The sequence below is a fragment of the Trachymyrmex cornetzi genome, unplaced genomic scaffold, assembly GCF_001594075.2.
Source record: "Trachymyrmex cornetzi isolate Tcor2-1 unplaced genomic scaffold, Tcor1.1 scaffold1570, whole genome shotgun sequence".
Classification (NCBI taxonomy): Eukaryota; Metazoa; Arthropoda; class Insecta; order Hymenoptera; family Formicidae; genus Trachymyrmex; species Trachymyrmex cornetzi.
The window spans coordinates 47,285-57,594 of NW_017296169.1; the positions used below are offsets into that span (position 1 = coordinate 47,285).

General features: G+C 48.6%; 2 protein-coding genes across 2 annotated transcripts; both read right to left on the reverse strand.

Moving 5' to 3' along the window:
• Positions 1-961: 961 nt before the first annotated feature.
• Positions 962-1,435, reverse strand: LOC108758488 (uncharacterized). The gene has a single exon (XM_018503483.1). The coding sequence runs from the start codon at positions 1,433-1,435 to the stop codon at positions 962-964; it is 474 nt and encodes a 157-aa protein (XP_018358985.1).
• Positions 1,436-5,303: 3,868 nt separating this feature from the next.
• LOC108758489 (uncharacterized) lies at positions 5,304-6,497 on the reverse strand. Its single transcript, XM_018503484.1, has one exon. The coding sequence runs from the start codon at positions 6,495-6,497 to the stop codon at positions 5,304-5,306; it is 1,194 nt and encodes a 397-aa protein (XP_018358986.1).
• Positions 6,498-10,310: the final 3,813 nt, after the last annotated feature.

Genomic DNA, 10,310 nt, shown 5'->3' on the forward strand with positions numbered 1-10,310 from the left:
CCTATGCTGATGCGTTTAATCGCATCCTAACTTTATATACATGAGGGTGTGAAGACACCGGCGACACACCCTCCCTTTCCCTTTGCCCATCTCGTGGGAAACATGAACCCCCGTCCATGACTCCATGGGTCCTCCCCTCGAAGGGCCAGATATGTCTCTGACTCGGCCTTCGAGTTCACCCTGCTTATACAACTACCATTGAGACCGATGACCCCACTATTCGGTGTCACCGTTGTCTCCTCCTATGTGCCCTTACGGGCGTGTGGGCCGCAGGGAGGGTAAACTAAATTATAGATGAAGAAGCCCCCTCCCTGCGGGATCGATGTCCGTACTCTACCGACATCTAACCGCCCCGATAGTCGGTGCAGTCACCCCACCTATCTCTATAGACCAAACGTCCCTGTGTGACCCTTACCTCTTATAGCCCATCCCTTACACTTCCTACGCTACACTACCATTCCATGTACCATGTCACGCAGGGACACCTATTTCACTATCCCTTTATAGTTATCTGAGCTATCCTATTCTATTTCATTTTTCATTCCTAAGTATCTAAGTCCGGGGATTAACTCCCTCTCTTGCCCTTTCCGCGGCCTCTTTGCGAGACATAACCTTTTCACAGAATGTGATTACCGCATTTTCCCGCCTCTCTTCTCATCGACCTAATGACTGCCTTTAGTGACAAGTCTACTTCTATCACTCTTTGAAGCTGTACCCGTTCATCGTTCCACACAGGGCAAAACCTCAAGGTATGCCTTGCAGAATCGTTTAAAGCATCGCAATGCCAACACCTACTGGAGGCCTCCCTCCCGATCCGACACAGGTACCTCCCGAAGTACCCATGCCCCGTGAGGACCTGCGTCACCCGGAAGGAGAGGCCTACCCCAGCATCCAACCATTCCTTTAGTTGCTCGCCTACCGCTCCAATGATGGTGTCTCCTTCCTGAGTCATTTCTCTTAATCATTCTCCCCAATTTCTGACCATTTTTCTCCTTGATGTTTCCCTTATAGTGTCCAACTCATTCTTTTGGACAGGTGTGTCTCTTCCCCTCAAATTCGTCACCCTCTCGTAAACCTCCTTATACTGGATAGCCTCTAGTTCCAATGAAGGAACTCCTGCCAGGACCGAGTTTACGGCATGTGACGTCGTTTTATATGCTCTTATTAATCTTCCTGTAATCCTGCGTTGAGACCTTCTCAATATCTGTATTGCTCTCCTGTTTGTTCTGACCTGATAGGCCCATATCGGTGCCCCGTATAGGGCTATAGATTTAATTACATTAATATATAATTTCCTCGTCCTATCATTAGGTCCCCCCAAATTTGGTAGGAGCCTACTTAGGGTCAATGCCGATCCCTCCAATCTGGGAGCTAGATCCGTAAAGTGGGCTGTAAAGGACCACCTGCTGTCCAATGTTAGTCCTAAGTATTTCATTTTCCGGCCCACCGCGATCTCCAATCCTGCTATATTTATAGACGTGTTCGCAGGTCTTCCTCTCACGTGGAATCCAACGATCTCTATTTTAGAAGGGATACCTCTAATCCCATGTCCTGGATTTTTTGAATTACCTCCTCTGACGTTATGTTTGCTTCTACTGTAGCATCCTCCCAATCATAACCAGACACTAGAATTAAGGTGTCGTCAGCGTAGCATATTATACTACATTCTTCCGCTATATCGTCCTTTTTCATTATCTCATCGAAACCTACATTCCATAGTAGCGGCCCTAGGATAGATCCCTGTGGGACGCCTCTTTGTACTCCTCTTTCTCCCAATGTTCCATCATCTTTGGGGAAAGAGATTTTTCTACCGTTCAAATAATTCCTGATGATTCTTCTAAGATATAATGGAACCCTGTGTTTGTTTAGCGCCTTCCCAATGATTCCCCATGACATTGAATTAAAGGCATTCTTGATGTCTAAAGATATGCTAATTACCACCTTACCTTCCTCGAATGCTTCCTCCATATATGCTCTTGCTGTTGTTATTGCATCGATTGTAGATCTACCCCTTCTAAAGCCAAACTGCCTTGGATTTAAGTTTGGTCCTCTGCCATTCAAATTTGATATTATCCTCTCCGAGATAATTTTTTCCAACATTTTTGCCTCATCATCCAATAAACAAATTGGACGATATCCAGCAGCCTGATCATCTGGCTTGTTGTGTTTTCTGAGAAGAACCAACTTCGCGTTTTTCCACATGTTCGGAAAGTTACCTGACTTTAAGCATAATGTGTATAATGCTCTCAGTTCTCTGGCCATTTCCTTTGCTGCAATTGCCCACGTTAGATGAAATTCCACTCGGACCCGGGGCAGCATCTTTTTCTATCATCCTTTTCGCGGCTAACATTAACTCTTCTTGAGTTACCTGAAGCTCTTCTTTCCAGGCTGCCTCTCCTTCGGCTGGCAAATCCGGTTCTCTCCAATTATCTAATCCCTCAGCTGGGAAGAGTCCCAAGAGAACTCGATCCAAAGTCTATTAAGAGATTCCGTATATGGTGGAGCCCATCTTCTCAGCTTATTCATGACCGTCTTGTAAGGACGGCCTCATGGGTCTTCGTTCAGTGAAAGAACGAATTCTTCCCATGATTTAGCCTTTGCTTTTCGGATAGCTTTTCCGAAGGTATCTCTAGCCATTCTGAATTCGCAGATTCTCATATATAGCTCCTCTTCGTCTTGGTTGCCTCTTCGTCTCCTTAGCCTTCTCAGCCTTCTTCGCGCTGCTGAGAGTTCTGCCCTAAGGTGATCCAGTTCTACTGACCACCACGACATGGCCTTATGAGGTCTTGGCTCAATCCTTGGCATAGCCAAATTGCATGCTCCTTTCATTATAATTTGGAGTCTATTGGCCTTCGCATTGATGTCCTCTCCTTCTGCTTCCTCATTCAAATTGTGTTTTGGCCAGCAGCTAACCATGATTGCTGCTGTTAGCATGTCTTTATCCATTTTCTAGCCGCCCATCTCTTTGGTTGTGGATGATATTTCTTCATCCTTTGCATTTTAGTATGTCTAATTTCCATCTCGATATACATGTGGTCAGTCTTACTTTCCCGGTCTGAAACCTTCCATATTAACATTCTCCTTGCTGCCACTGAACTAGCAAAGGATAGATCCACAATAGATTCTCCTGAATACCTGATACAGGTATTTTTCCCACCTTGGTTTAGGCAACACAAACCCAAACGGCTAGCCTATTCAACCACCATTCTTCCACGTATGTTTGTAGTTTTTGATTGCCATAACGCTGCTTTAGCGTTGAAATCTCCAACAACGTATATTGGTTTATTACTAATTTGTTGGATCCACCTCTCCATCTCCTCTAGAGCCTCTTCGAATAGTCCAGCATCCAGGCTGGGAGGTAAATATGTTCCTATTATCACCATATCGCCCCAACGAATCGACGTAAAATGTTTGTCGCTTCTAAGTGGTGTACAAGGAATGGGGTTACATATTCGCCTCCACGTGATTGCCACGGATCTATCATCATTTCCTATCCAATGTGGATGATCTCGAGGAACAGTGTACGGTTCCGAAATTACTGCCACCGAAAAATCTCTCTCTGCCATGGTTTGTAGTAATATATCGTGACCATCCCTGGAGTGATTTATGTTTGCTTGAAGAACTTTATTACTCATTAATGTCACTTTGTCGGATTCCTCCTTCTCCGTTGCCTTCCTTGTCCAAGTTAGCTTGAGTGTCCGAGGACCATTCATGTCCCACCTTAGGCCATTCCGTTGCTTCTTGTGATGGCTGAGTCTCAGGGAATGTTTCTTCCGTGATCTCCTCTGTCTCCATTTTTTCTATCACTCTTGAATCCTCTGCCTTATTTCTATCTTTTACACTATACTCGACCATGTGCCTAATAACACTAGATTCCCTCTCTCTCCTTTCTTCTGTGTATGAGAGTTTCTGTGCCGATTCTTCCACGTCCATCACTGAATTATCCCTGTTTCTACTTTGTCCTTGTATGGTGTCTCTTAGGTTCTCTCTATTCTCCTTTTTAACCTTTTCTTTAGAAAGTTTTAGGTGGTTTGCATGCGGGTCCATCCGATGATCTGTCCTTAAATTTCTAGTGGCGCAGATTGGACAGTGTACCTGTTCTACGCATCCCTTTGCCAAATGATCTGATTGTCCACATCTGTAGCAAAGTGCTCCTCTATCTATTTCGCTTCTACACTGTTTCCTTACATGACCAGGTTCCAGGCATCTACAGCACTGTGTAGTTACACTCTCTCAGGTAATAATTCTACCCGTGTCATGGTCCATCCTATCCGTATTCTCCTGATTCTAGTTATGCCTTTAGCCGCAGCCAAGAGACATCGTAGCCACATCGTTCCTAGTCCATTGAACGCTGATGTGATCTCTCCCAGTTTAAATTAATTCTCTGAACAATTTCCTAGAGTAAGTGTTAAGAGAATATCTTCCTTCGTCGTAGATTCCTCCAGATCTTTTATTCTGATATCTGCAGTATTTTCTGGCCTCGTTACCAGTACGTCCTGTTGATCCTCTAATGCTTTTTTTAGTTTTTCAGCTAGTTTATCGGCTTTATTGCCATCATCCATTCCTTGGATTTCCAGTAATAGCGCCCCGGTTCTTGTCTTCCTGGATCGAACTTCATGTATCCCCAGTGCATGAATGTCCACCTTGTCCCTTGCTAGCCGCATCACGTCTGCGTATTTCGATTCACCTCTGCAGCTTATTTGAACTGCAGCGGTCCTCGGTATCCTCCTGTTGTCCGCTGTTTTCTTTCCATCCTTACCAGATGTTCCAGGGATACAGGGATTTCTTATTGTTGTTGGAGTTCCTTCGCTATTGTTTCGGTTTTTTCTTTCCTTCCTACCTACCACTTTATTCCATGGCAGCTCTAGGTTTTTCCTTCTTTCTGTTTCTTTTCCCTCTGTCTCCATACTTCTCGCTGACACGGGAGTAACCACTTCCTTAATGGAACTCTTCTTAGTAGTTTCCATCTTCTTTCCCGTTTTAGGAGGAGTTTCTTTCGCTTCCTTCGCGTCCTTAAGAATCAACATCTCCTTTATTACTGGCTTCTTTTGAAGTTTGGCCACTTCTTCTGAGACTATTTCTCTTATCATCCTTGCCAAATTTTTCGGTGTGATGCTATTTATACCTTCATCCTTATCCTTCTTGCTTTAATGTACTTGCACTTCCGTCTCTATAATGCCTTCCAGCTCCCCTCTGGTTTCCGCAACGTACTTTCTATGAGCCAAGTATATGTCTTTCTGGGTTTTCATGTCATCGGTGATCAGCTTTCTTTTGTCGCCAATAGCCGGACATCTTACCTCAGGTCAGTTTTCTGGCGTGTCTAACACCACTTTCCTAACTGGCTCTTCTTCCACCTCCATGAGGTCAGTGTCAGACGACTCCATTTTGTCCCTTGCCGTAAATTTAGCCGACGGGATTCTCCTCGGACTCTTTTTAGATAAGGTCTTCTTTGTTGATCCCTCCTTTGGATTCGGAGTTTTATCTTTTCTGTTGGGTCTTTCTTTTTTGAGAGCCTGTAGCTCTTTCTTATACGCTTCGGCTTCGCCGGCTGCTTGTAACGCCTTTCTCCTCTCTGACTCTACCTCATCTTCAAGTCTTATCCTTAAAGTTGCAACCTCCCTCTTCAACGCTCTTACCTCTTCTGATCGAGCCTCCTCTTTAGAAAGGGTTGCCCTATCCTTAAAAATTTGAAGAATCCCCATGGAAGCTGCCGCTGCCATCTTGAGACTCTTTTGATAGGTTCCTTTAAGGTTATTCGACGTTCTCGCTATTTTAAGCACTTCAATAAGGTTGTCTTGCACCTTCTCTGCCAGTTCTTCATTTGTAAGTTCTTCCATCTGCTCTTTTATTCCTTCTATATTAATCTTAGCCTTCTTAAAGAGCTCCTTGTTACTGTATTCTCTAATAATCTTTTCCCTATCTAATTGAAGGGCTTCATCCTTTGCTATGTTGTATTTAACAATCGCCTCTCTTCTCCCTACATAATCTCCTGTGGTTCGTCCTCTGCTACTGTCCGAAACCGATCCAGATCTTTCTCTTTTTCTGTTTCCTGCCGGCTTTTTAGAGCCTGTGTTCAGAACGTTGATCTTTTCCGGTGGGGACGTGTTTGAGTCCTTCTCTATGGTATTCCTACTTCCCCTTCCTATAGATTGACTTGTTCCTAGATCACTCTCTGAGGAACTAATCTCTACTGCCTCTGTCTCCATTGCCGAAGATTCCACTCCTACACTTTCTCTTGTTGCGGCCCTCGTGGCTCGCTGGCCCGGCTTCCTGAAGAATGTCCCCTTCTTTGTTCCGGGCTTTGTCCTCTTCTTTGTCCGGGATACCACTTCCATGGAGGATACCTGCGACGTTTTCATTGTTTTTGCCTCGTCTTCTTTGTTTTCCTCCCTAACCGGATTCGTACATACTGTTTCCGTCTCCATCACTTTCATTTGCACGTCTAAGTTGCTGTTAGTGATATTGTGTTCCATTTTTTCTTCTTTCCCACTTCCCATGCCGGCTGCGTCGTCCAGGGTATACCCTCCCTACCTTTTGATAGAGCCCCGAGTTCCCCCGAGGAGACGACATATGCCTCTGACTTGCGGGAAGGCATCGCAGGCACTGGGCTCCAGCCCCTTACTCACCTTCGGTTGTGGTGCTATACCTTGGACTTTCAGGGGTCCCCTGGCTCCGACCCCAGGGGCACCGGCATGGGTAACGCCACTCGGGGTGGCCCCATGGACGGTTTGGGCAACGAAGGCGACGCCCCCTCCGCACCCTCCCCGCCATGGCGACCGGCACACCGCCTGAGAGAAGCAAAGCTTTCCCAAACGGCCAAAATCTCCACCCGATCCCTCGTTTTGGGAGGGATGCCGTCACGAGAGACCGGGCTCCTTTCCAACTCCCTTCCTGGGTCGCCCCGGCCCAAGGACAGGGAAAGATGCGCCGCGGTTGGACCTCTAAGAGAGCTCTGTGCCGCGCGGGGCACATAAGGCTCCCCCGGCGCACTCCTCCACCACCCCCCCAGCAGCGACACAAGGGGCCAGGATGTCACACCCCACCTCAGAAAAGTCCGAGTAGCCGCGACTCCGTCTACTCTAGTTGGGAGGTGGAAGCCACTACGCGTGCGCGTCCTGTGACCTTCCGCCTCCCACCGGTGAGAGCCGACCCCCGTGGCAGAACTCATAACGCCACGGGGATCAACCCCCACCCCTATTCTATTCACCGACGAGTAACCCGCCCGCCTGACGGAACGCTTAGCGTCAGGCGGGCAGGCACCCGTTCCCGGATCAGAGACATCTCCTGTGCAATGGGCTTCAGCTCTGGAGATGCTCTGAGAACATCCCCCCCCCGCAGGGAGGATGCTACTTCCGACAGTTTCCACCCCCGACGCAGAGAAGTCCACGCGGTATGAGAACCGGGACGCCTAGATTCCCAGGCCTCCCTCCCCGGGAGGCACAGGCTTCGCCACGAGGAGTCCGCGCGAACCTGTATCCTTCCTCACGACCTCCAGACAGCGCTCCGCCCGCCCCCGACGGCTCGGAACGCTGTCCTTTAGCCGCGTCTCTACCAGAGACACCCAGCGTGCAATGGGCAATAGTTCCTGAAGAATGATCGCCCACTGGGCAAACCTGGTAGTGAATGCCTGGGTGCAATGTGGAAAACAACCCATTCCCGGCATTCGCATCCCTACATTTGGTATGGGCTCGATGGCATGCCAGAGTCCGCCTGCAGATGTTATCTGCGTCGTCTCTTTGTTCCCCGAAACCACGAAGGGAACCACCCCCCTCCCGCCTGAAGGGAGAGGGGGAAGGATCCCCCCACTGGTCCGAGGACCTTGGTGGACGCCCACCACTCCTCGCACGGAAAGGAAGCAGATCTCCCTCTATCGGTGCCATGCCACCGGGATTTGCAGTCAGAGTTTTCTTCTCCTACCGGCGTAGTGAGGTCCCATCCTAAAAAGAATGGTTCCTCCAGACGCTCCATTCTCCAAGAAGCATAAAGTATCCTTGGGACGCCGGTTTCTAGCGTACAGAGTCCCTCTATTTAACGAGGGACTCCGTACAGTGGGATGTTAGCACCTCGGACCCCTCTAGGGGAACCAGGGTGAGCCCCCGTGCCACGACAAGGCCTCCCACGCACGGGGGACGGGATTACTAACTTTTTTTTTGTGACGCAGGGGAAATGCGTTACGCATCCCCGTCTTCCTCGGGGGAGGGAGGCGGGGTATGTGGGACTCTCTCCTCGAGGTTAATCCCTTGAGGAGCCTACCCACTAAAACCCCTGCGGGCGTACCTAACCCAGAGCGTGTGGGGACCATCCGGGAGTTTCATCGCAATAGTACCTCTGGATGGTCCCCGCCTTACTGCTTGTCGCAACCTATCCTCTATGTACATGAGGGTGTGAGGACGCCGGCAACACACCCTTTCTTTCCCATACCCATCTCGTGGGGACCTCAGGCCCCCGCCCTCGGTCCCATGGGTCTTTCCCGTGAGGGCCAGATCGGATCTGGCTCGGCCTCACAGCCCTAGCCTTATGTCGTTAAAGTTGAGACCAGTCACCCCGCTATTCGGTGTGACTGTTTTTTGTCTCCTCCTATCATCTGTACAGATTAGGGCCACGGGAGGGGGCGCCTAAATTAAAGTTGGAGAAGGTACCCCCCCCGTGGTGTCGAGGTTCACATACCCATTGGTGTGTTTACGAGCCTCACCGCCCCGCTACTCGGTGCGGTGACCCCTCCTACCAGTCGCTTTTCTCTCGCGTGTTTTAGTTCTCCCTATCCCTATATCGCCGGTAGTATAACTACCCCTTCTCGTTCCCTCTATCTGGTCTCCTTTTTGAGCATTACCGTTTCACAGAACTTTAGAAAGGCTTTCTTTCCCTCTTCCTTTCTTATATTCCTAATGACCGAGTTCCAGGTAAGTTTTGGACACATTGTCTCCACCATCATTTCTCGCTCTTCCGCCCAAGCCGGGCAGTACCATAGCGTGTGCCTGGCCGAGTCGTTTTCGGCCTCGCAAAACCAGCACTCCTCAGTTGTCTTCCTTCCGATGCGACACAGGGTACCTTCCGAAGCATCCATGCCCCGTCAGTACCTGTGTCGCCCGGAAGGTTAGCCCCACCTTTGCATCTAACCATTCGCTCAACTGTCCATTGATCGCGCCAATGATTGTATCCTCTTCCCGGTCTACACCGCTCAGCCATTCCTTCCATTTCCTTGTTAGTTTCCTTTTAGTTTCTAACTTTATCCTTTCCACTTCCGCTTTGGGGATCGAGATATTGTTTGGGGTGTTTTTTCGAATCTCGGTGACCCTTTCGTATACCTCTTCCTGCCTCTTGGCCTCCAATTCAAAGGGCGGTGTGCCCGCCAGCGTAGTGTTCACAATCCACGATGTGGTTTTATAGGCCCTTATCAGTCGGCCTGTTATTCTCCTTTGGATCTGCCTTAGGACCTGAAGAGTCTTCCTGCTTTTTGAAATTTGGTATGCCCACACTGGGGCCCCGTACATTGCTATCGACGTGATAACCTGACCATAGAGTCTCCTTACTCTATTTTCTGGTTCTCCTAGGTTCGGGAGGAGTCTGTTTAAATTCAAAGCTGCTTTTTCAAGCCTTGGAGCCAACGCTGTGAAGTGGGTCTCGAAAGTCCACCGGCTGTCCAGTGTTAGACCCAAGTACTTCATACTCATGCTTACTTTTATGGGCAACCCGGCTATTCTAAGTGTCGCATTGGGTGGTCTGCCTCGTTCATAAAAACCTACTGCTTCCGTTTTGGCTGGAGCGACCTCTAATCCTAGGTCGGCAATCCTCAACAATATGACATCCGTGGCTATATTTGCATATACCGTCGTCTCCTCCCAGTCTGCTCCCGATGTTAGTATAATAGTGTCGTCGGCATAGCACAATACTGTGCTTCCTGCCGGTAGCTCGTTTCCGTTCATTATGTCGTTGAATCCCAGGTTCCAGAGGAGTGGACCCAGGATAGACCCCTGAGGTACTCCTCTCTCCACTGGTCTTTCGTCTGCCAATCCGTTGTTTTTATTGTAAGAAAGTTTTCTATCCGTCAGGTAGCTTCTTACTATTCTCCTTAGGTATAGCGGGATCCTGTGTTTTTTAAGGGATCTCCCTATAGTGCTCCACGGCAGTGAGTTGAACGCATTCTTTATGTCAAGCGACACTGCAATCACCTTATAACCAATTGAGAATGCATCTTCCATATATTTCCTGGCAGCGTTGATCGCGTCCATTGTGGATCTTCCCCTCCTAAATCCGTACTGATGAGAATTCAGGTTCGGGCCTTTCTCGTCCAAATGCTTGACAATTCTTTC

What these genes read in the sequence shown, in the direction of transcription:
- LOC108758488 (XM_018503483.1), bottom strand. Translation starts at nt 1,435, where the DNA reads ATGAAATACTTAGGACTAACATTGGACAGCAGGTGGTCCTTTACAGCC.
- LOC108758489 (XM_018503484.1), bottom strand. Translation starts at nt 6,497, where the DNA reads ATGGGAAGTGGGAAAGAAGAAAAAATGGAACACAATATCACTAACAGC.